A 27,932-nucleotide genomic window follows, 5' to 3' on the forward strand; every position below is an offset into this window, starting at 1 on the left:
CATTTGAAAAATACCGCCAAAATTAAAGTCCCGGAATTGTATTAAATCAATTGATTTTTAACGTAATATTTATTTACAGTTTATCAATGGATCCTCGGAAATTCAGCAAAAATTCTTGCAGTATACACAGAAAAAGATTATCAGAATAGTCTGGAGCGCTTGGAGCGACCAAAAACCCTCAGATAACGAAAAAAAAAAACTAAAAGGCTCCCCTTAATTTCAATATTTTTCCTGCGACTATATCCTTACCCGTACCACAAGCCTCCCCGGGGATGCTCCTGACATGACCCCGAGAGAAATTCTGCTCTACCCACATACCCTTCCTTTTTTTAAATACCATCTCCTATTCAGCATTATCTTTGCCCACAACTTCCATGTCATAATATTCATGCAACTTGGAGTAAACTGAGTGAAAAAGAAAACGTCAAAAGCCGTGTAAAAGTCCCACTCCATGTTTTTGCAATTTTTTTTTCGCCAGTGGCAAATTAATATCACATTCAAAAAAAACTTTTTTTTCGTTATTTCTTTTCGTCTTTTATTTTGAGTCCGTGAAAAGAGTTATGCAAAGACATCAAAATTGTGGCATCGTGTACTATTTTAATCCCTTTGAAAAATGAATTACGGGGTCTCGCCGAGGCCTTTTTGCACGCATCAGTGTTGGGATTTTAATTTGCCCTCTGTATAACCAGAGGTTTCGTCGCCATGGATATAAATTGCACTTTCCAAGTTACGAGGATAGTGCCACTGGATGAGCGTGTGATATTTTAATTGTTTGAAATTTACTATCTTCACTCCAAGGCAAACTGTTGAATTCTTTTGAGTCGCTGCCCGGAGACTAATTTTCACCGATTACTCGTCATTTTCTGACGAATTTATATCTCCATCTCTTTGGCCAAATTGACAGCCTCAATTTCAGAAATAATCAAGAAAGATCCTTCCTAGTTCCATTCGCTAGAGCGAGTCAATTAATTGAATCAAGATTTTTCAATTAATCCTCTTTTTCCGAAATTTTATCCCTAAAGAAAACTAGTGGAAATTTCTCTTCTTAGAAATCTTTTTTTTTTTCTGTGAGTATCGGACATGTTCCCATTCTAAAAAAGACGAACAAGTCGAACTTGCAAACTATCGATGTATCGCAAATCTGTCGCACTTATTCCACATTGGTCCAATCGACGGCTAATTTTAATTCAAAACCCATTCAATTTTTAGATTTTCAATAATCATAATTTTTATATCGAACTCACAAATCATCTATATCCCATAAGTCATCTCTATTAATTGTTTCACAGTTAATTGTTTTAAGCAACTAATTTAAATTCAGAAATCATTGAATTTTGTGACTTTCAATGATGATTTTTATAATTACAGCTCGCTGTAATTATCGTTCAGTGTCATATCCAAAAAATATTCAATTACTCAGAAAAGATAACAATTATTCCTGTCCAGTCATTACCCTTCACCGGACACAAAGTACCGACCCCTGTCGGAATATTCCGCAATTCTGCGTGATGTTGCTGACGTGTCTGAGCCCACATTCACCATATCTACTAGCTTTCAGAGTGATGGATGCGCCTAATTTGACACACTATAATAAACGGATGAGCATTGACTGGCAGTGAATTTACCCTCCCCCTGATTTCATGACAATCCATCATTTCTCCTAATTGAACGTGAATGATTCAAGAGAATTCGCGTAAAAATAGGGAACTCAGGAATTTCGGTAAATTGGTGAGAACTGAGATCTCATCCTGCAGTCGTACCTCCTATATCGATCTCCACCGACTTGGAATCATATCACTAGATTGTTTGGTTTCGTAATCAAGGATACTGTCTGAGAAGATTTGAATTCCTCCCTCGGCTGGATCTCCCTCTTTTATCTACCCCCCCATGCATATAACGTCTGCAAGGCGAAAACCCAGAGACGGACCACCGTAAATAATCGAATACGGCCGAGCGTTGTCGGTGAACCGCGAAACAATGGTATTGATTTTATTTCCATATCGTGCTTTTCCCCATGAAGAGAGGCTCTCCTCCGGTGAAAATATAACGGGGAGAGGGTGAGTAAAAAAAAAATTTGAGACGTGGAAAAAACGAGTCCTCCGGGTACATATCGAGCGACGGATGTCGGACGATCGGTGTTCACATCACGTAGAGGACAGTTAGACGAGAGGGTAAGGAAGGTGGAGGAATCGGCTAGGGCCCTCCGAGACACTATTGTTGAGTCAAACTTTATGGCTGATGTGTAAATAAAATGAAACATTCGGCTATGGCTGTGGCAAAATGTTTTTCCAGCCGGGATAATGGAAAATAGGTGAAGGCTTTTGGTGGGGATATCAAATTGAGATACAACCGTAAGACCGGGGATAATAGTCGGGGTATCACGTTTCTATGCTACAGCATACCCCACGGCACTTCAGACCGATGGATACGTAATTTACGTCTACACCGTGACAATAGGACCTATCGGTTTCCTATTTATGTCGGGTTATTACCTCGTTCCCAAAACTTCTCAGCAGCTACCAGTATTTTAAGTTTGTGTAATTAATATTACCATCGCTCCACCACACTGTTATAATTTCATTAACAGGGGGTATCCCCTCGCCTTATCATCTTTATTCTGTGCAAACGAACACGTAAACTTGTTTTTTCTCGTGTGCATATTAATTAGTATGTAGGTGAGTGCCGGGCAAAATGGAACACTCGGGGAAAAGCGTTTTTAAATAATTCCCCGTCATTTCTTTTTCTTTCCCCCAAACAATGTTGGAGACAGTCTAAAAATGTCCAAGTGTTTTTGCGAATTCAATTTTTTCATTTAATTATACTGTTGTTTTTTACTTTTTTTATTTTTAAACATTCTTGAAAAATACGCCATCTCACTTTGATTGAAATTCCTTATATGGGAATTTAACATTTTTTAATCAATTAACTGTAATAAAATTCTGGTAAAAATGAGATGTTGAAAAATTGATTCGCACGATCGATTTTTTTCCCTCGTCTCCCATGGAACTTCCTGATTCATTCTATTTTAACATCAATAAACTTCAATCCCATTTTATTCTGTCTCTCATTTAGCCCAGGTCTCCCCTATATAAAATGTGAATAATTGCTTGAAGGCCTTCGGGCGATGGCCACTCGGAAGTTTTCGCCAGAACTTGCAACAAGTTTTGTTAAAAATAATATAAATTCTTCCATCAGGTTTGAGTACAAGAAAATTTTAGAAGATGACAGCTCCAAAAAAATATTAGGAAAATACTCGTGTATAGTTTTTTCAGCGTTTTTTACACTTCTTTCACTAGAAAATTCGTTGAATTCATATTTTTTTATGATTATTTATTTTTTGCTTCCGAATGGAAGCATTTTTAAACATCTCCTGCAAGTTGCATTCAATCACAAATTTTTGATTAAACTTCTCTGTTAAACATGAACTTTTGAATTTTTAAGATTTTTTAGGAAAATCTCAAGTCTCATAAAAAAATCAATAGAAATGATCGATTTTGATTTAATTATTGGAGAAAAAAGTGATAAATATTCATAAAATTGTTAATTTCGGGTGATGAATTCTGGGAAATTTCCAGCTAAATAAAATTGGAAAACTTGAGATTGATGATGGCAAAACGTGTACTTGATAACTCAAGATTATGCGTAAAAGTAACTCAGGCTGAAAAGAGGAGTAAAACTTTCAGACTTCCTTTTATCTCCGCGTAATAAAGTCAGTGTGTGGCACTAACGCCGCGGTATCACGGGACTTTGTCCTATTTTATTTGACGTCAGTCTTATCCGGGCGAGAAAAAATTTGCCTCGTGCCTAGGGCCAGCTATATCTACACTAAATTACCATATAAGTGTTGCAGCGGTGAAATACACGACGTTGTTTATTATAATATCATTTTTTAATGATTCCCGGGCTCACACCGAGTGGTAAAATGAGGAACAGTAATTACATTCGTCCTCATGGTTTCAGTGATAAAAATTCGTGCATCGAAAAAAGCAAAGCTTATTTTTTTTTTATTTCATTTGAAAGTTCCGAGAGTGATTTACAATTTTTCTTTCCTCTGAAACGAATTTCTTTCATTGTTCATAAAATATTTCTGAAATTATTTAATTTCAATTAATAAATTAGTCGTCCAGAGTTTTGCGTTTCTCTCAAATATAACTCGTGGTTTCAAATTAGACGAGTACTTTTCACAATTTTTCCTGTCTAGAAAGGCTTGTGTAAAATTTCCTAAAATAACTCCTAATACTTTACACTCGGTATTCTCAATCTACAAAATTTCACGCAATGGTTTCTAGGTGACGAAAGTATTGAAAAATACCCGATAAATTTTTAAGACCTAGAGTGGTATTACTACCGACAATTTCCTCAATTCTGGTTTCGACCAATAAGATTGCAGTATTCAGGGTGACATGACACATTTCAATTTGGAAATCGCGCTGTAGCCTGTCAATTATTTTTTCCAAATTTGATACATACTTTTCACTTTACAACGATAAAATGTACCCTGCAGCTCCGAACACCGCATCCTAATCAGTCGAAATCCGAATTAAGGAAATTGTCCTCCGAATACCCCTCGACCTTCAAAATTCATCAGGTATTCCTGGAGGGATGGGGATAACTTTTGCACTAAACAACAAGACATTAACAAAATATTCGACAACTTTGATGGTCTTGGGGTATTTGACTGAAAATTAAAATTGAGTTGAAGAAAATTCTGAAAACAAATTTTTTTGTTTTTTTTTTGCATGCGCACGATGGGAAGTTAAAGTGTACCTGAAACTTACTAATGCACTTTCAAATTCAATAATTCGCTTCGTCTGTTACGACTCTGTCTATCTGGCTTTGGACTAGTGTCAATCCCCGTGAACGTACGTCGGAAGCAATCGGTGAGAAACGTAAAACCAGTAAAAACGTAGCATTTTACGACGAGGAAACTGTATTGCGGTATAGTACTCGTTTTTCCGCGTCACTTTTGTCAAGTGAGCTGACAATATTACCTCAGTATAGGGATAAACTGTTGGAATAAAATAAAACGTCAAGTTTAGAGAGGCAATAGCAGTTTTACCGCGTGCTAGAGTGACATTTCGCTTTGATATCTTTCGCCAATCGAATTGTTTGTTGGTATAACGGGAATTTTTTAGAACAGGATGTTGTTCATTAACGAGTGATGCGAAACCCATAGAAATAGGAGATGGTAACCGAGCAAGGATACACGATACTTGTGACAAAACGCCTGTTGTCTAGCAAATTAACCTCCTCTCGTGAAAATTCCTTTGTGAAATTAAATATTCCCCCCAGTTGCTCCTAATGAATTTAATTTCGAACTCAAATTTTATTTAAAACTGTCTTTTTTCACTAGTTCTTCATGGTAATTAGCGAGCGCCAGATCAAACTCGGGGGTTTGTTGTGCTTCTCCCGGAAAATGCTCCCGTGATAAAGTATCAAAGAGTTTTAAGAAGTTTTCCCGCTAGAGTATTCGAAACGATCTCGACAGTTATTTTCCTGATACTCGGTACATTCCAGGGGTGTGGGACCCTCTGAAATCAGAAAATTTCTCTCAAGTTTGAGATTACATGACTGGGGAAGATGCAGAACGACGCGCGAGTCGTTCCTGAAATCTCAACGCTGAAAATTCCATTTCCAATTAAAGTTTTCGTGTTGTTGAAAATCCACCTTGTACTTTGAAAATTTTGTTTAAATATCTGCTGGAGGGGATTTATTATTGGGGATTGAGTTTCGAATATTTTCGGATTCACAAATTTGTCAGTTAAATGATATTTCCTAAATTGTTTCTTCAATCAATTTTCCCCTTTTTTCTTTCGAATGACAATTTTGTAATCGGTCGATTTTTCTTTTTGTTATTTTGATCGGAAATTATGAAAAATGGTCTGAAAGGTAAGCGTACGAAGTTTGGGTACCATGCCAGTGGTCACCTTTTCAAAAAATTAATGAACGAACGAAAAAATTCATTTTAAAAAGATTAACTCTTGTTGATGTGCATCGGTCAAGTAGTTTCTGAAAAAAAGTTGTTTGTTATTTGTTTACACTTTTTCGGGAATATCTCGACCAACACTCAACCGACCGACATTTTTTCAAAATATTTATAACCATCTATCCTGAGTTTTCCAAATAATCCAATTTCTCTGCTTATGAAAAAAAAATCGTTAGGCGGGTAACGCTGCTAAGAATAATTAATTCATCAACTTGAAATTTGGCATGAAGTTTTCGCTTGGCAATGAAATATTTGGTATTGAAGAAGGACTGACTGGGATTATTAGTTCATGAGATAATTAAGTTCTTCTGCTTTTTTAACAAAATGTTGTTAGCTTATTAGAGTCTCGAAAAATTGCCGCATTATCTGAAAATCCATCACAAATTTTCCCCCTGCCAATGAAAAATATTTAGGATTGAAGAACGGCTAAATTGGATAATTAATTCATGAAATATTCAACTTTGCTTAAAATGGACTTTCTGAAATATCTCGAGAACTATTCAACCGATTTCAATTTTTTACATCTCCAAATATTCTAATTAATAAGCCCTATAAGATAGGGTCTATCAATTAAAATATAGACACTCCTCCAAACTGAGTATTCGAGATCGTTAAAATTTACTTTTTCTTCAACACAATATAGCAATAAAGGACATTTCCGAGTCACATATTTCATCATAAGAAATTTTCAACAAATTTTCCAATTCGACACACCGTGAATGCAAAATTTGAAGTTGAAAGTGTGACTTTTCAAGGAATGAGAGATGTACAAAGATTTGAGAATTTTCTCTAGCCGTTCGTAAGCATACCATCAATTTATTGATAGCGATGAAAGATTGAAAAAATCACTCAAGGACATGTCATATGCTCACAAGCTCTACCTGTTTTTCAAAATGTTCGATTCATTTCCGATTTGAATGCCATTTGATTGATACCGATTTATCGACTTGATTCAGGTCGCCTTTCAAATTTTTTAGTGTTTTGAGATTGATTTGAAGTGAAAATAAAAATATAACCCTCGTAAATTGCCGAAATAAAGCCGATCACTCGTCACCTAGGATCGGTACTGTATCTTGTACAAAGGCGCATAACCATATTTCACGGTTAGTGCTGGTGAATTGGCCCCTCTGCACTCGGTCTCTCTCGATCTTTGTTGTGTTGCCGTGTCATACCGATAAATGCGCAAGTTTTTCATCGTACCGAGTGCCCAATACATCACCCCATCCACTCTTCGACGCCTTTTTTTCCTCTCCTCCCTTTCTTTTCTCTCCGCATTAATACGAAACATCCCAGACCCGAACATTCGTATTGGTCGCAAAATAGAAGAGCCGAGAGAGCAATTCAATCAGAGCCCAAGCCACCTCAACAGCTGAGACCTCCTGGTTATTTCTTACCGAGTGTGTGTTCAATTTGTCGCTCGTTTTTCAAAGGCCTATTCATCAACACTCGCTATTTTTCCTCTGAATATTCATGCCACCGTAAAACATAACAATTTCAATTGTTTTAAACGAAATAAGAAATCATTTGACATTCTTAGATATTTCTGTCGAAACGTCATCTAAACTTTCGGCTACACTTAAAAAAAAGCACGAAACAGACACGCGAAAAAATCAATTGCAATAATAGCATTAGCAGAAATAACATCAGTAGTAAAAATAGACACACAAAAATCAAACTAAAACGAAAATGAAACGAAAGCAGAAAAACACAAAAAAACTCAAACTAAAAAAACTTAGTCGAAAGAAACTTTTGAAAGAAAGAAAATGAATGCAATTGAATATATTTCAAATATTATTTTCATGCAATCCATTGATGATTGATTCAGATTATATGAAAATGTGTACACCCTCAAAATCTTCAAAATATTCCATCATTGTCTTTTTTTTCCCAGTGTTATTGTCACTTCTGCTATTTAGGCTTGTGTTTTGCGTATTTCGTACATTTTTTTGGATAGTTATTTTATTGACTATTTTTTTGTACGTTTTTTTCGTTTTTTTCGTTTGTGTTATTTACGCAAGGGTTATTTCTGTTATTTTAATGCTACCGAATTTTCGATAATGCAACTCTGCATTAGATTTCAATTTTGAAAATTGAAATGTAAATTTTCCAAGTGTGCGCTGAATCATCCTATCCTATTCTTCTATTATAAAGAGACAACGAGAACAAACGCGCGCTACACCACGCTGTAATTATAAAAATCGTCATTAAAAATTGTTAACTTAAATGAGTTCCAAATTAAAATTAGACGCCTCAGACGACTGAACCAATGAGGAATAAGCGTGACAGACTTTCGAGATATTGATAGTCTTGATGTTTGTCTTTTTTAGACTAGGAACATTGAGACTATCGATATTTCTACACTCTGTCACGCTTATTTGTCATTGGTGCAGTTGTCTGAGGCGGTTAATTCGAATTCAGAACTCCATTATAATTTTGAAATTTTCCATCATTCGGTCTCGTTTATCGTTCTTTACCAGTCTCTATTATGCAGTTAATGAAAGATAAGACCGGTACAAAAACTTTTTTCACCATAAATTTCGGTGTTTACTCGTCGGAAAAATAAAGTTGATATCATTGACACACGTCCGCCGGAAAAATAGCTGAGCAAGATGTGGGGCTATTGTTCCCTCAACTCGGAAGCCCTGGAATATCCCTCACGTAACTAGAGGGGTTGCTAAGGCCAAGAAGACACACACGATTTTGTGCGCATCTGTTAGCCCTGATTGACATAAAGATTGCGTGTGCACGACACGCACCTGTGCCCCCCCTCGTGTTTATTATCTCCCTTTCACTATCAAAATTCGCAAAACGATCTGCTAAGCCTCGAAAAAGTCCTGCCAACCAAACAAATTGCGTAATTATTCGAAAACTTTTTATTCAAGAGGAGTTCCCTTCCCCGTCACTCCGTCTCCACTTATCCCCTATTTTTATCTCCTCAAAAGAGTTGAGTTGTCTCTGTATGAGTAAATGCGTGTTATCTCGGTACCAAGGTAACCGACTCGAGATCCTGCAGCGTCTCAATAATTCAAGCTATGGATTTTGAGTTAGAGCGGGCTTTTCTTCATCCTCTTTTTATTTTCATTTCCTTGGAAAATCTTCTTTTTTTCTTCTCTCGTTCACTGGCGTAAAGACGAGCCGAGGCCCCGGGGGAATTCCACGAGTTTCACCGACGTTCCTATAGTGATGGATGCCTCACGCGCCTCCACTTCCGTGCAATTTCATTCGCTGTTTCGCTTTTCTTTATCCCAGGCGACACGCCCCCCCCCCAACCACCCACCTACCCCCCCGTGGGGTTCATGATGGGCCCGAATATGAGGTGAATTAAAATCATTCACGAAGGAGTAATACAAGTCTCGAATAGTTTCGCGGGTGATATCACCAGGGGGTGGACGATACACCGACTTCTAGGTTGAAACAAGAATTAACGGAGCGTGAGTGGGTCACCCCCTCTACGATTTCGTAATAGTGTCCTTGGAGGTTGACAATCCGGAAAGACCGGAATTGTAACGAAATTGTCGCTCATGACCCCGAAACAACCTCTGACAATTATTTAAACCGGACGATTGAAATTCCCTTTTCACTCAGCGAAACTTATCCCCATTGATCAATTTCTTTTATGTTTAGCAAACATTGCAAAATATCATTTTTGCTACAAATGAACCGAATGTGTTCTATCCAATTTTTAATTCATTTCATTGTTCTATGTAAATATTAATTAATAGATTAAATTAACGACCCTGAAAAGGGCAACAATTGTCACAACGTGGGTTGTAATTACCGGAATTCAATGTAAAATTTTGTTTTTATTAATGTGTTCTGACCTTAAGGTGATTATTTAAACCACAATTTTTTTTTTATATTTGAATTTTAAGGAGTATAATGCCGTAACTGTCTAGTTTTGGATTATAGGTATGAAAGAAGTGGAAAAGTGTTGTCAGGTGAAAAAAAAATAGGAGATAATCAAAGCCATAAAATCCCCGAATCAAAGTAAACTCGTTGTATTTTCAAAACCATTAACCTTCACAACACATCTTCCTCACTGAACTACTCTCATTTTTTTTCCTCCTGTATGAGGATGAGCTGAAATGGATGCTCTCACATTCACCGCAACGCGACGAGTCGCACGACGGTATTTCCAATTTCACAGCGCGTGGGTTAACGAGGCCCGTGGGTTGGCCCGGAGTTGGAGGCGAACCTTCCCTTTCCCCCTCGGCATTTCTCCCTTTAAACACGAAGCCCTGGGAACACACGGGTTCCGGGACATTACCTGCGCTGATTACCAGGTCCACCTCATCCCCAACATTGCTCTATTCCTCGTGCCACCGGAGTATGTCACCCAGTCACCCTCCGGCCACCTTCATACGGCCCGACCGAATTCATTCTCAGTTACTTTGGATTGTCTCTTATTTTTTTGTCAGCGGAAAAAGTATGGGGGAAAATTCCCAGTGGAAATGAAGGGGTTAATGTTGATTCACCGACAAAGTGCTCGAAAGTTCTCTATTGGTTTAATTATTATTTGAAAAAATCTTGTTAAACTTCGAATCCCAGATTTTTTTCTGTTAATAGCGGATTCCACTTGATTTCTCATGTCCATATATCGACTCAATTTCAGTCAATTCAATTCACCTTGATTCTTCAAATTGATGTGAATCAAGTTGATTTTGTTTAGTAAATGCGAGTCGATGTTTCAACTTGAATTTGATCTAGTTTGACTTGATTCAAGTCAAATTGAATTTGAGTCAAATAGATTAATGGGTTGAGTTGAAATTTCATTCTTCCCTTGAACCAGTCGCTTTAACTAGCACTAAAAATATGATTCATGTTGCAGAGCTGCACAGAAATGGAATCTGTCCTCAAGTCCTCACCGTCGACGACGTTCGGGGGATGAAAATGTCGGCTCTGAGGAGCCGGTTTTTCCAAATGGCTATGGAGCTCTTCTCCTCAAGTCTCCACCACCTGCACCACCAGCATTTCTTCGGAGAATTGGTGTGAAGGAGATGACAGGAGTTGGCAAGGTGAGTACATGAAAATTATTCGGTTTGCGATGAATTGAAATTTATGGAAAATGAGGGGATAAATCCTGTTGCGAAAATTCGATAATACTCCTTGGGGAGGCATCACCCCTGAACGTTGGCATTTAGCGTAACCCCCTGGAGTCGATCACAACTTTATAACGTCATTAATGACATTTTCCGAGGGGGTGGTTTCTCGACACGCGACGTGTGCTACCATCCTAACCTATATATGTGATAATATATGTAATAACCTATATATGTGGTCGGGTGATGAGTCGGGAATTGTTCCACCTCCACACGCATTAACCTGCTGTCAACTTTGAGAGACTTTGTCCAGGTACACATGCCGAGTAACACACAAACTCCCATTGGTAATTTGAAATGCAAATGACTGTTTCGTATCCGCGTTTCGTAAACTCCGCCAAGTCTCATGATTCAACACCTGAGATATTTCAGGGTATTCATTTCGCTCAAGGGTTGAGTGCAATTTACTATTCATGGTGTCAAATACGAGGACAATATCAAGTTTTTATTGGAGCTCGTTCGATCCCGCGGGATTTTTTTTTTTTCGTTTGGATATTTCGCTCTGATACGCTGAAAAATATTAGCCTTAACTTACGATTTTAAAGGGGATGGCTTGAGGCTTTTCAGAGGATTATTCGGAAATTTTTATTATTATTCACACCTTATGCAAAAAAAAACGTGATATTGTTAACAAAAACAATATGAATGAACAATTCTGTATTGACGAATCAGTTAATTTCTTAAATATTTTGGTAATTTTTCAATAATTCCTATGAAATTTCAATGGATTCAAAATGAACTTGTGTATTACGTTGAATTTTCAAGATTAATGAAAAATTTAGTGATGTTTATATTTTTATTGGAAATTCAGATCAAACTCATATAATTGAAAATTAAGATAGACTTTGTGCTTGATATTTCCATAAATTTTTAACCATGTAATTACTTGACACTCTACCTCCACACCCCAATTAACCAATTGTTGAAAAACTGATATTACCCATGGGGTAAAAATTTAAGTACCGGGAAAAGTGAATGAAATCGACAATTCGTGATGAAAAAACGATGAAAAAAATTGCAGTTAGCAGTTACACTGACTATTACTCACGTCGTCGTTATCGTTATCATTTTGTTCTGCATGCCATCCGGCGAAATGAAAGTGCAGACAGTTACGTGACTGTCTGAGGGTAAGAATGTATCACCCCCTAAATGAGACGAGAATTTTTGTTAATTTGGGGGAATAAAGAGCCCGGGTAAATTGTACTCCCTCGTAGTCGAGGCGGTTGGGTTAATTCATACGAGTTTCATATCCTCAATTCCGTATCATCTTTATCCAATAACCTGTGGCCCCAATCCGGGGGGGGAAATGAAAGGGAATCGAGAGGAGAAAAATACCCCGAAAGAATGGTCTGCCCCGAGTACACGTACTCCAGAGGCAGAGCCAATATCCTCGAACCGGAGAGCGTGATTTTTATGGTCTCGAGCGGGCGTGTATTGGCTATTTTTCGGGGCTTTTTTTTTTCCTCTCCCCCCCTCTTTTCATGGGATTTTTTTTACCTCCGGAAAAGACGAATATGTGGAGAAGAGACGGGTGGGAGGAAACAAAACGGTAAAACTGAGACTATCGAAGAGGGAATGGGGTACGGCAAAATGAACCGTAACCACGACTGGTCGTGGTTCCCATCCTGGATAGGAGGCACTCTCAACTTTCTCTCGTGTTCGATAGAAACAAATAAAATGGAATGAACTTCTCCCAGTGGGTTAAGTCTCGTACCCAGCCTCCGAACATGTACACACTGATAAATCTGGGGGTAACAAATCCTGAGGTAACTTTCACTGTTACTTCGGGCAAACTTTTTAGAATTGCATTCCATTCCTTCGAGTTGATACCCAAATCTCTGTGTAGAGAAGATTTTATTTCACTGTCTGGATGATTTTTCAACTTATCTTCGACGATTTTGTATGCATTATTGATTCCTGCTGTCAAACTCATGGAAATTTAAAGACCATTACTGCAGGGTAATTTGGATAAATTAATTTGTTATTTCAATTCATTTCAAATTCATTAATAAGAAAAATAGGATTGAAAAAATGGGATTTTAGAAACAATTGCGTGTAAATTTCATTTTGTAGGAATCATGCAATTTTTCGATTGAAAATTCCTTACAAATTTATGGTAAATAAAATCATCAATATACAGTGTCAAAAAAATAAATCAAACATATTTCATAAATTCCAGGATTTGTTTACGTGAAGTTTCAAGAATACTGTTGGATAATTACACTTGAAATTTCAAGTAAAACAGTGAACCGAAATTTTTGTAGAATGCTTTATTGACAAATCAGTTAATTTCTTGGATATTACTAATTCTCAATTTTTAAACCATGAAATTGTTAAAAAGTGCAGCAATAATTTCCCTGAGTTTTTAATTTATTGAAAATTAAATGGCATCTCATGTGGAATTTTCACGATAGAAATGAAAATTCAAGCTTCTCACCGAAAAATCAATTATAATTCAAAATGAATTCGAACTCATATATCTGAAAATTCAAAAGATCGTGTGATTGAAATTTCAAGAACTGTTTAACAGTGATGATACGACAGAAAAGATATAAATTTATTGAAGCAGAGGGGAACTAGTGCCAATACTTATTGAAATGTCGGACTGCGCCCCCGGAGTTGGTGGTAAAAGGGAAGCCACACCCTAAACTCCACAGAGACCCTCACCGACCTCAGAATCCTTAATGAGCCCCAGTGATTCCCTCTCAGGACCGGGAAAATAATCAAACATCATAGATGACCTTAAAGTGAATTCCCCCATACAATACCCCCCATTCTATAAATTGCGATAAATTAGGAGGCTCAATAGTTGGACAATGAGGTGAAGGAGGCAGTCCCTGAGGGCATTGGAGATCCGATGCGGTTGTGGACACACCAAGTCCCCCGGGACAATCCTATCGGAGATATTTACCAGATCGATATATAGACACCGAGCATTGCACAGGGCATTACTCCACTTCTCATTCCCAAAGTAGTTGAATACTATTTACGTCAGACACCGCTCGCTGTTAAACTCCACATACAGACTGCTTTATGAATTTATTAGCACCTAACGACATAAAAAGGGCCGCACCGAGAAGAAAAAACTAGGAGAAAAAAACTCACTAGTTGCACTTTGTTTTATTTATGAAAGTTTGTTTTTAACAAGTTTATATACGAGCGTCGGGCGAATGTCGTGCACTAAATAAACTCATTTGCAAGGGGATATGAGGATACAAGTTGCCATGATGCAATTGAGTTTTACGGTATTCCGGGAATATGAAGTTTCAAGAAACAAAACTATTGAATGCTCAGTAAATAATTTACGACTATTTACTCATTCACACAATTAAATTATCGTCTCCTGTCCGGAAATGTTATTACACTGTTAACTATTGTTCGTTAAAGTCTCGAATGTTTGTCGAAATTTTAAGGGAATTTTGTAATAAAAAGTTTTAACGTCCTGATATAATCCGTGGAAGTTATTAATGTCAGCTCGATTATCCACATAATTAAGCAACATTAACAATTTATATTACTCTTAAAATAATGAGTAATTTTGAGTAAACAGTAAATGGAACAACTATATTAATTCAATAAAAATAATAATTCATACAAAAATTAGGAATACACCCCAAACAATAATAAATTCAACCGAGATTAAAATGGTTTGTAAATCTATAAACATTAACACTCTGAATTTCTATTCCCGAAAAAGTTTTTAACAGAGATTCTTTGGCGACCAAATGAATTCAAAATATAAACAAAAATAATGGGAAAAATGATATCAGTTTGCAATCACTGAATATTCCCCGAAAATTACTGGAAAATGGAAATCCGTGAAAATTTCTTAAAAATTTCTTTAAATATTTCCCACTGACATGTAGTATTTTTTTTTTGAAAAACAAACTCATTTTAAAGAAAACAAAAATTTCCTAAAGTTGACGATAAATAATGAGAAATTCTACTGATACAGTCCGAGATGTTGCTAGAACCAGAAGTTTCAGTAGCTCCTGATTTTTCCGAGAAATTTTTCTCCTTCCATGAATAAACAACTGGATTCTCTGGAATGACCTCATTAATTCATTAGTATCTCCAATTTTCGTGGTATTACCCGGAAATTCACACGACACTCGTGGTTTATGTTAGTCTTGTATATTTTAGAGTCTTGGATGCATCGCTGAGGGTTCTCCTGAGTTACTGTTAACTCCTCTGGCACTCAAAGGCCCCCAAACACTAGAGATTTGTAGTTAAACTACGCTTATACCCTAGAACAATACAGCGTAAGGCATCCAGACTTTTGATACCGCTTTCAATTGCTACCCATTCTCTCTTGTAAAGTTTCCTCAAATAGGCTATTCACGAGTGTTCTAATGGAATCTCCCGTACTAACTTCAAAGTATTATCGACATTTTCCAAATTCTCATGCCCACAGCATCAATATCAGCAAAAAGCATCAATAACAGCAAAAACAATTCATGAATAAATCGGTGACAATTATAATTGTCAACTGCTGAAATCAAGAGGGAAATTCTGATTTTTATAATACTTCTCTCAATTCACTAATTTCTACTGAAAGGTGGCCGGAGTTATTTTTCCCACCAGACATTTCCACGAAATCAATTTAACCCGAGAGGACTTCTCTAAGAATAATTTACTCCGGAATAAATTATCACTCGAAAATATATTCTAAGGAGATTTTAATTTAATAATCGTATTAGATCCTACGAGTAATTTTAGGCTATCATTGGTGACTGTGATCCCACACACGGTCCTGTCATTAAAAAAATTACAAATTTTATTACGGTGTTAATTTACGTTATGTCAAATTCATGCTGTGTTCATATAATACGTAATTAGTGTTGAAAAAGACATTTTTTTTTAAAGATGATACTCTAGGGGACAATTTCTAGACGAATTTCAACCAGACATAATTAAGTCCGGTAATCCACTGAACGAATTACGGATAATTAGAATTTAATATACACAAAAGTATATGGAATATATATATATATATATATACTGGTTGCATTTTTAACGGCAGTTAAAGTAACTACAAATTGCTCCACCCTGCGAATATTGTCATTGAATATTAATATTCGTTATCCAATATTTAATATTCAACATTAAAGATTAAATCTCAAAGTAAATGATGATCATGTAGTTTTATCTCGATATAAGTATGAAAATTGATGAACATGTTTTCGTATTAATTTTAGTGAATTTTATTTTCTGTTGTTCGGGAAATAGCTGCGTTGGCAGAATCCTCTATTTCCTTTTGGTGGTTTTTAAGGGATTTTTTAGTGAAAAAGCTGTACATATACCTGTGGATGAGGAGCAGCGGATGGTAGAGGCGATTAATTAAGCTCGTTTGTTCGTTTGTACCGGGCAAAGAGGGAGTCGATTCGTGCTGAATAGTCTGGGCCAAGGAACATAACGAATGCTATCCGCGGACCACTAGGAGTTCCCTCCCTGTTTCTATCCCTCGAAACCTGCAGTAGCACGAACCGTCGGTCACCATTACTAAGCATTGTGTCTGCGGTTCCAGGCGATTTGTACCCTTGCCTGACCAACCGGCAGGGACATTTATTAAACCTCGTAAATTCCACGCTCCGAATATCGCCAATATCAACTCAATGTCTAAACATCCGGTGTTTATCTCCAACTATTCCATCCGCCCTTCACCATTTATCTTCACAATATTCATTCATCTCTGGAAAAAATCAACATTTATAACGTTTAACCAATTATTTAGACGCTTTCTGTCACTGACAAGTTATTGATTATTATTATTTCTTATTATAATTACTTTCATTTTTTTTCTACGCGTACAAAAGCTTAAAGTATTAAATAATCAAAAAATATACATATAATATCGTAATATATACAGTTCATAATTATATTTTATATTCAATATTTACTTATACATATTTATCAGAAAACAAAAATACATATAGATGAATAACTAATTAAATTTTTTATATTCCGATACAATTCAAAGTCTAAATGAAAACTAGGTTAAATAGGTAGGTAACGAAAAACATTCCGCTGCTTTTTTTAATAGAGGAGGAAATGAATGAATTATTCGAATTTTCAATCAACTGATTATAAAATATTCGGATTAATTCCCATTTTTAAACCGGAAACGGTGAATTTAATATTTTATTTATTTAGCTAACGAGAAAGTTTAAAGTGGAAAGTAAATTTGTTTGGTAGAAATAATTGTGCTATCAGTGTGGCAAACAGAGTTAATAATTAAATAGAAATAAATGGAGTTAAATGGTGAAAAATTAAAGGGAGAAGTTTGGGGGGTGTCTCTGGGAAATTGAACGGTGTTTGTACTTGTATTGCTCGAGCATCAGTAACGGACTCACGCTTCCCCCAGAGGCTCGTTTGCACTAGGTATTCTCATTGGATACACAAACTGAAAGGTATCCAAACGTATTCATTCGCTGTAGTTTCAGCCATTTGCAGATGTCCTGCGTCTCCAGATATTTATCCGAAAGATTTCCCCCTATTCAAATTAAACCCCCCACTTATTATGAATATTGCAACAATTGCTCGAAACTACCAACGAATAATAATGACATCGATTGAAATTCCAATTTCCGTGTTTCATCATGCCAATTAATTTGTACAACAAATTCTATCTGGCCGCGAGTTCTGGGTGCCTCAGGCGAATTCAGCCTGAATGCTTCAATTTCCCGGACATAAATAGCACTCGTAATGTCAGTAATTACACGGAAAACATACCACACGTCTCATTTTTTCGATTCACATTTGCCCGAGGGGATTCTGGAGCATTTTCGCATTCCCTTTGAAATTCACACGTTATGTTCCAGCCAGTGGCACCCTACGTGTCCTTTCGAGGCGAGACTTGAACTTTATTACTGGACTGTGCAACAGGAAACTCGGAAACATGGAACTAGTGTCTCTCTGAGGAGTGATAAAATATTGAGGGTAGTCTATCGCTTCCAGGGTCTCCGTCAATCCACTATACACTGACTATTTTATATTCTCCCGGACGTTGAAAAATAATAAATTCTCATTTCATATTTCAGAACTGTTTTCCGATGCATAACTTTATTGAATTTTATCAAATGAATTCAACTTGGGAAATTTAAAAAACCATCATCTCACCTCATAACTAAAAATGGAACAACAAAGTTTTATATTATTCACGCAAATTAAAATTTCATGAACTGTTTCCTCTCAAATCAAATAACGAATCTCCGAATTGTCATTTCAATTAATGATTTCGTTTTCTGAAAGTCAAAAAATTATGTCAATTAAAAATAGAATAAATTAGCTTTCGTGTTAATTACGCAATTGAGTTTTTTTTTTCACGGAGAAGAAAATTCAAGAAAAATTACATGAGAGTTCCATGAATGTGAGGTGAAGGATCGTTCCATAAAAAATTATGGAGGTAACCTGAATTTTTACGCTGCACTTCCACAATTTTTCTGTAATACGCAGTAAAAATTAGTGAATTAAATTTATCTTTATTTATAAGGGACTTGCTGATTTTCAATCAATGAAAATCCGCTCCGGACGTTACAAAAAAGTGAAAAGAACAGGGACAAGCAATTGGCAATGATCCTGAAGTACTAAAGCTGAAGAGTCGGATGAAAATGAAAGGGGAGTCGTGGGTTTTTGGCAAACGCCAAAAACGTTGGGGTGTGGGAAGGTAGGAATAGAGTGGAGTTGCATAGGTGTACGGAGAGAGGAGAGAAAATGGGTGGGAAAGTAGTGAAGGGGTGTGTGGGACTCTGTTGATTCAAGTGGGCACGTGATAAAAATGACAATGATGAGTTAATGCAATAACAGTGTTGCCTCTAACCCCTCGCATATACACAACGTCCGGCGTAGCGTTTCGCAATTCGTCGGGTGACCCCCGGGGCTACAACGTGCCAGATCCAATGTGGAGTCGGGCCAAAGGGGCTAAAACAGTGAGGGTTTACAGGAGTACCACTGGGGCAAACCCCTCACTCCCATCGAGAACTGTATTTCAGTATTTAGACCTCCGCTACCAATTTATTCCCCCTCTCTCCCTCTCTTAACTTTAGTTGCACAATAACTGTTGATAACTTGGTTAATCTAACTCTATCCAATAAATTTATAAAGACTGCACCGCAAGTGACCAGTCTTTATATATTTATTTCTCGTTTATAAAAATTCTCCATGAAACAAAATATATATCTACTTCATTTAAGGATTAACCAGAATTGAAGTTTTTTATATTTATCTGGCAAATTACCTTCTTAATTACGCTTTTTTTTGCTGCAGTTTTGGGATTTTTTCGAAAAGTTTGGAGAAAACGCAGGGAAATGTTTTTTAAAATTCAAAACAACTGCGAGATTATCCCACAGGATTCTGACCCCTCACTACACTCCTAATATTGTTCGAATCTTTACCTCTGCATACATCAATAATATTATTGCTCTATTGTTTTTTTGGGGGGGGATAAGTCCTTCTTGTTGAATAATTTAGTATAAGCTGGATACAGGAATTGATATGGCGTTTCCAATACACTGAAAAAAAAAATGTCTTTTGCCAAATATATGTTTTGTGGTTAGTAAATATTCTTGGCAAAAGAATTTTTCTTCTGAGTGTAAGTAGAGTGAAGAAATTGATAAATTAATAATTGATAATTGATAAAAGAAGTTGATAAATTATCTTAAAAAATGAAAGCTCAATTTCAATTTCGCGGAAATTGAACTATGAATTTGTTTGCATTCGTGAATAACTAATTTCTCCCTCTCTCTCTCTCTCTCTCTCTTTGTGAACTTTCGTGCACAGCACCTGTTCGTAATTTAGCTAATGCAATTTTATCCAATAAGTTTATAGACTGCATTAGAAGTGGTCGGTCTTCGATAGATTTATTTTTGGTTTACGAAAATTCGATTTTCGCGCTCTCGGAAGGAAATCGAATATTTTATTAAATTGTTGTGGAGACCGGAAATCTTCGGGATTCATGAAATAATTCCGTGAAATTTCATGGAAATCGGAAAATCAAAAGTGAATTGGCTCTGAATATTCATATTCCCATTAACCTAGAACGGGAGTAAGTGAAACTAAATGTTCATTAATTCAGTAAAAAATTGTCCTTTTATAAAAAATTACTAATGCCCAATTTACGCGAATTCTCGAGAATTTCATCCAAATTACTAACCACATGTAAAAAATCCGTAATTCTCCTAATTCCCTTCATAATTAATCACTTAATTCCGCAGGTCGAGTCGAAAATTAAAATGAAATAGGAAAAAAAATTTAATAAAAATACAGATTGCTCTGAAAAACAAAATCGTCGTTTTTATTGATTTTTTTCTTTGGCAATAAACGAAGAGAAATGGCGCAATGAAAAATGGTAAATACTTTGCCTTATGCATTGGCCAGTTAATTGGTTAGTATATAACCCGTATGGGGTGCAGCACGACTGAGATCTGTTGCATAATTAATCGAGTACCGGCTGACCTCTCGCCATGCGCCGGTCAATCGTCCATTTGTACTGTGTATTTTGGAATCAGCAACAATGTGGCCACCCCCTCAACCCCTTACCCCCTCACCACCCTATTTCAATTGAATAAATCATCCGTGCGCTAAAAGTACGAATGCATTAATCGACATTGATGTACACGAGAAAAAGGCGCGGGAGAAAGCCCGTGGAATGGGCGATTGTTCCGGAAAATAAAAGGAGCGAGGAGGAAAATCGAGAAGAAAAGTTTTGAATCAAATTTTATCGCGTCCTCCTCCTCTCCAACGTCGTATGCCCTAGGCCTTCGCCTGTTTTACATTTAAAACGCATTACCCAACCGTCCGGTTCGAATCCCGCGTAGCGATAAAATGAAATTAATGGCCGAGCCAACCGATTTCAAGATATATCGACGAGTGGAATACAGAAGGGCCCAGTTGTAGAAAAGAGCAAGATAAAAAAAAAACCTTTTCTCCCGCTTATCAGGATTAGTGAGATTAAAGGATAGAGAGAGAGAGACTAATGTGTTTATCCACTAGTTGACATTCTGCCCAAAAAGGCACTTCTACTCAATTTTTCGACTAGATTCAAGTGAAAAAATCGATACCCTCTGATAGCACGTCAAGAAAACACGTGACAATAATATTACTTGTGAAAATAACACGAGTGACATCAATACTAGGGAAACAGGACAGTGATAGTAAATATTCTGGGAAAATTGATTTGGAGATAGGATATCCACGGTGTCTTATAATTTTAATCAATTCATCAGACAATTGTTGAAAATCGGTATTTGAAATATCTGAACAAATCAATCATCAATGTACAAATCAATTCATTTTTTTATTAGCATTTTTTTTTTCATTTTTCTTATTTTTCAAGAATTTTTACGCACAATTTCGTAAATTTTAATTTTTGATTTTGCGAATAATGGTTTCTAGATTTCTCTCTCCGTGTATTTTTCTACATATCTGTCAGAAATTTGGGCACAGAAGTTGATAGATTGTGTTTATCGAAATAAGCTAATTATTTGTAGATTGGACCAGAATCGTAATAAGAAAATTAATCGAACTAATGAGATATTTTCCACATGTTTGCCTGCGCGGCAGCAATCGGGGGATATTTTCGTAAAAAAATGAGTAAACATCCGATTACTTCCGAGGTTTTGGGGTATTACCGCTGATTATTTCGCAACCACACGCGGTGGTCACCATAAAAAATTAAGAAATAAAAAATCAGTGGAGCCTCCCAACGCTGGAAAAAATTATGAGACCAGCGATAATGGACGAGTCCTATTAATTACAGAGATAAAACCTAAAATGGGCGTCATTAGAGCGAAGGAGAGTCGTGTATGCTCTCTAACTGCGGATGAAGAATAAAAATTAGAGACATGGTAAAAAAGAAAAAAGTAATAAAAAAAGTACAGCGTAAAAACTAGTGAGCGGTGCGAGGTAAACGACTCGTGCATATGTATCCATTCGCCGGTGCTCATTTACTTTGGGGCGTTAAACTAGCGGCCATTATTGTGTCTTTGCAGGACTCCTTGAGTAATTTACTCGTGTACATAGGGCTCTATTTTTCCCCAGATGTTTTTTCATCCAACAATTGTAAATGGCTTTACAACTGACTCATCCACCGCTCCATTATTTCCGGCTTTTCCCAAGATCCTCATCGGAATAATCAAGAGTGAAATTGCACTCGCTGTTTTGATATATTTTCTTTAAAAATAGTGGATTAACGAGATCCTCGTGAATATTACAGGTTAATTATCCGCTGAAGTATTAAAACCCCACGGGCATAATCTAGGCGGTAGGTTATTATATTTTCCTTTTGAAAATTCATAATTTTGGAGACAAAATCCATGAGATTTCAAGTAATTGGCAATTGATAATAATTTGATATACTCTTTTGATATACTCTAATATTAAGAAACTATTGCCAATATTTTATAATTTTGTAGGTCTTTTAAAAATTTTTAATGAATCCCATGAGGGAATTGACGTGAAAAAATCGAATTTTTACGTTTTATTCTTATTCAATGTCTTACAAAGTTTCATCGCCCTGGAAAAAATGTGTTACACAAATTACCTAAAGATACACTGTTGGAAAATTACCCTTGAAATTTCAATAAAGAAAGTCGAAATTTTTACCAAAAACAAAGTGGCGTGAAATTTCTGTAGAATGCGTCATCAACGAATCAGTTAGATTTGTAACGAAGTTTTGATAATTGTTAATTTTCAGGTTGACATGGACAGTGTGGAAAATTGAAACGATGCTTTCCCAAGATCCCCATTGAAATAATTGAGAGTGGAATTACAGTGGCCGTTTTGATATATTTTCTTGAAAAATACTAAATTAACGAGATACTCGCGAATATTACGGGTTAATTATGCATTGAAATATTAAAACCCAACGGATCAACTGGGGCGGTGGGTTATCTGAAACGACGGGGGATTCTGTGGCTTCGTTTAACGCTGGAAATCTCTGGGGACAAGAGTTGAGTGGCGGTTGCCTGAGGGGTTAGAGATTAAGCAGTCGAAAACACCTTTTAAAAGTTTCATACTACCTTTCAAAAAACACCTCCGCCAACTTTTTACCGGCATCCTCCTATGATTCTACTTTTTTTTTTCTTTTTCAAACCGGAAATTGATCGGAATTCGGAGGGGATTTGCAGACACTCTCAGGTGGGAGGAATACTCTCCGGGTATTGTTTAAGCTTCCCTTTGCTGTGGCTGGGGACTCTCAAGACCCTAAACTTTTTGGGGTTTAAGTTTTCACCCCCTCCAATCGGGAAAACGAGACGGGCTCACCCTGGGGTGGAGGAAAACGGTTTTAGCCGCGATAAAGTATTAAACATTCCACTGTTGAAAATTCTTCGTTGAAAGGCACTTCGTGGACATTTTTCTCATTGTTGTTTCGCGAGAGTGGCAAGGAATTTTGATATTGAGAGTCCTAAATTTTCCGCGGATCAATTAAAAAAACGAGCTTTAAAATATTCTTGGATTTTTTTGTTAATTAATAAGTTGAATTCAATTCAATTTTTTAGATTTATTGTATTTATATTCAATGAGAAAATGAAATTCATCACTAATTTTTAATTTAAATTTAAATAAATGAACGTATAAAATATTTTTGGAACTTCACTGTGGAATATTCACGAGTGTCTTCAGAAATTCCAGTTGATTAGCAATTGATAATAATTTGATTTTTGGAATAGTAAATTAATCAAGCAATTATGAAGTCGATAGCTAATTTGAAAAGATCAAATAAAAAATTCAAGAAATTTTCATGAATTTTTCGTTGAATGTGACAGGAATACAGTTTTAAACAATAAACATTGTCGAAAAATTATAATTGAAATTTTTAATAACGACAAAGCGGATTATCGTTTAACATGAAAAAACTAAATTTTCTTGAATTTTCGAGAATAATCAAAAACTTACTCAATTCTATAATTAAATTCGAATTCATATAATTGGAAATTCAAATTACTTTGTGACTGAAATTTGAATAAATTCCCAACAGAGTATTAACAACCCCGACGCTAAAACTGTTAAAATTTCTTGAATTTCCAATCACAATATCATTTGAATTTTTAATTCTGTGAACTTGCCTTGAATTTCAATAAAAATTGGTTGTTGAATTTCCAATTCATCTTGAGAATAACAAAACACTGGTTCCTTCTATTTTATCATTGTATTAAAAAAAAATATAGATAATAATCATTTATTCATAATTATTGCATAATTGGTTAATTATTATTTGATCATACAATTGGAAACTCTGATGACTCTGTGAGTGGAATTTCGATAAATTTTGAATAGTGAGTGTTTGGATGGAGCGAGGAGTTTTCAAGCGAGTTAATCAGAGAGAAGTGAGATGAGGGAATTTCATATTCCATTTTGTTTTGACTATTATATTGTATTTCTCACAGTCTGTCTCGTGGCGAAGAGTGCAACGGCCCCCGCACCGAAATATCAGAGACAGCGTAACACCGGGTCCCCACAGGTTTCCATTCCACTCGGTTGAATTCAAAGTACAATTAAGCCCATGGCCATTAAAAATTCAACGGACGAATCTCATAATACGCTAGTGAGTCCTTTCCATATTGGCTCAAGCTTCCCGTCTACTCTGACATCACTCATGTATGAGCGTAAACTCCACTTGATCACTCTCTGCTTTGATGTGATTTTTGGAATTATTGTAGAACCTAATGGATTCAGCTTTTTTAAAGTTAACAGAATGCTTTGAGGGACTAATCATTTTCGTGGGCCAGTGATAATGGAGGAGAAAAGCCGAGTTGATAAAGAATAGCAGCCGATCCCTCCTAACAAGACGTTTGATGGACGTGCTTATTCTCAGGGGGTGGAAACCGCTCGACTCTCAGGGTTGATGGAATTGCCGAGTAGGTCAGGTATATATCAGCTCAGACCCGATATCTGTCAATCTTTCTTCATTTTTTACTACACATTTTGCTAACATTCTTTTGCTATTTCTCGCCCGCCGACCCATCGAATTTTATTAGTTCACCGGAGGAATTCCTCCTGCATTTTTCCAATGCCTCGCTCCATCATTACATTTTGGGGAAATATTCAGTGCAGACAAGCTTTGAAATTTTTCGACGTTGATTGGAAAATATCTATCGAACAATTTCAATTTTATCGTTAATCTTGAATTTTTCCGCCGAATAATTACCGGGTTTTGGGGTCGTACTGGGGATATGGGGAATTTGAGTCCGGTTTATTTTACAAATACGAATTTTAGGTACTCAGAGGCTCAGAGCGCAGTATTCACGGCAATCAAACAGTTTTAATTCGTGAATTTTTAAAAAATTTTTCAACGCTAAAAAGATTTCTCAGAAAAATTCATCTGTTTAATTGTTTATAAAATTTTCCTCAAATCATTTAATTGGAATTGACAAAATAGTCTTTCAGAGTTTTCAGTTCTACCTGATTGTGGAAATCTACCTGGAAATCGAAGTGGAAAAATAATCCGCCAAATACCACTCGTGCTTCAAAATTAATCGAATGTTTGCCCAAGCGCCCCTGCCCATAGCAACGATTGTGCTAAATTTGGCACAATAATTCCTAGTTAACGAAGTAATTTTGGTGCTATTAAAGAAATTTCTAGAGCATTTGAAGTGAATGTTAGAATTCACGGTAAAAACATGAGCGAGTTGTACGAGCAAATTTTGAGCAGTGCATCATTCTCCAAAGAAATTCCTCAAACATCGTAAAACGTATTGGCTAGGGTCTGAAGAAGTTGTGCAAACAACAATAAAGCGAGTGAAGTAGCGGAAGAATTGCAGGGCTTGTAGTAGTTGCACCCCTAGGTGCCGTTACGAATGGTCGGTACAACCCTTTCTCGTAATATTCCCAAACGATGCCCCTGAGAACTCACCTACACTATATTAGAACAAATGGCAATAACAAAACGTAACGGTGCATATTAATGATGTTTATGACCTTTTAAATAGGCCCAGCCTCCCATAACTCTGGGGGCTGTCATGAAAAGTTGTCTCGGGCCTTTGACATCATCGCTGACTGTCACGATTCATGATATTTAATTAGGGAGTTTCATTCGTGCTCATTGGCTTTTATCCAACGCACACACCACAATTTCATTAAGACTCCTTTTTTATCCAACCCTTCTCATTTTTTGTGGCAGTCATGCGTGGAACCTCAGGTCATTCATGTATAGCCATTGCGGACGAATGAATCTTGAAGTGTTTTCATTCCTCCTTTATGTACAACAATCATACCTTTTTTCAGGGAAATGAGTGGGTTCATTCAATCTTTTTTTTCTATGGAGGCGGTTTCCGAATCAAAGGCGGGTAAAGAGAGTAATTATTCAATTACGGAGATGTTTGTAATTTCGCGGGAGACTCCGCTTTCGTCATTTTTCGAGTGCAAAGTCACGGAAAAAATACAATAGATACATTAATTTGAGGTAAATTTCGTAGAAGAAAAATGCGTTAGACATTTTAATTGAAATTTAATGGAAATTTAATAAAATAAAAGTGATAAGATAATGTAGAAATTCCTGAAGTACAAGAGAAAATGGCCGGAGGTTAAGGGTAACGAGCCGACTCCTTCCTTAGTCGAGTTTTCCGGGAATATCTCGGAATCTAAGGGAAACGTCGACATGTTCGTCATGAAGTCTTTTGTAGAGTGAAGTAAGCGGTACAAAAAAGGTCTTACCAAACATTACGCTACCTCTGTCAGATTCTGAGATATTTCCCTCGAATTTACCTCTTCGCTACCGAATTCATCCTTCAAATTTTTTCCCAGTTGCGAATTCTCCGTGTTGCACCGAAATTTTCTCGTAAATCCCCCGAGAAATTCATAAATCCATAAATTATAGCGGAAAGTACCATAAATTTGACTGAAATAGCTGAAGAATTCATAAGAATTTCTGGTTGTGTATTTTTTCGTGTGGGAAACGGTTCCGATTTCCGGATTGCAGGAGACAAGTATTTATTTAGCTTAATAATTCACACGCCTCGTGCGACAAACAGCAGAAAGATAGGAATTTCCGTGTAAGCGTCGTTAAACTACATGTTTAATTTGAAAAGGCTGAGACAGAGAGAGGGCCATTGTAGCATTTGCTCTCCACAAAGCAACTGTAAGAGGGAGGAGGTAGGTTGGTGTGGGTGGGCTTTGTTATTCTGTACGTAGAACACACTGTGTTCCATTTCGTCTTGGTTAGCTAGCACCATAGTCTCGCTTCTCAGTCAAAATCACTGACTAACGGACTGTTGCTAATCCTGACTGCGGATGCCTCACAACTGGCTAGCAACGCTGGAACGCATCGGCCAAATGCTGAATTGCCACGTTAGGCATTTAGCATTTCTCTCACTTATCCCGCAATTCAAATGAAAATCAGAATGAAAACCAAAAAAGAATCACTGAATCATGCAAATTCACATGGGGTTTTTGCATTTTAAATATTATTATCGCGCTTGAAATATTTAACCAAAAAACATGATAATGCTCCCTCGTTAGCGGGACTATCATCCACGATAAAACCAGAATTTTCACTCGCGTTTGTTATCTACGACAATTGATTTGTCCCATGTGGCACTCGTTTAATTAACCTCCATTGTTTTCATTTTATGCTGGAGAAATTACTAGAACAAATTTTATCCCCGAGTGGTAATTGGAAAAAATGTAAATTAACGGAGGCAGCGGATGTGAGGGGAAAATTCCATTAAATTAAATTGTCGAAAATATTTTAACGAGTGATATTTCCATGAATTTTTTGAATCTGGCAATTGCACTGTAATTATGCCGCCGAAATTGCATTCTGGATTTTTTTTTAAGGACTTTTAAACGTTTATTTGACTTTTTCCTTCAATATATGTATTGGTTGATTAAAAATAGAGTTTGTCACAAAA

General features: G+C 36.5%; 1 protein-coding gene across 1 annotated transcript in view; it reads left to right on the forward strand.

Annotated features, from left to right (window-relative positions):
• Positions 1-27,932, forward strand: part of LOC105273852 (kinesin-like protein CG14535) — a gene marked incomplete at its 5' end in the record, with an annotated part of 151,135 nt that overhangs the window by 78,323 nt on the left and 44,880 nt on the right. The window contains 1 exon segment of the mRNA XM_011316529.1: positions 10,815-11,001. Within this exon segment, the coding sequence (XP_011314831.1) occupies positions 10,815-11,001 (187 nt within the window).

The sequence above is a fragment of the Fopius arisanus genome, unplaced genomic scaffold (assembly GCF_000806365.1).
Source record: "Fopius arisanus strain USDA-PBARC FA_bdor unplaced genomic scaffold, ASM80636v1 scaffold00007, whole genome shotgun sequence".
Lineage (NCBI taxonomy): Eukaryota > Metazoa > Arthropoda > Insecta > Hymenoptera > Braconidae > Fopius > Fopius arisanus.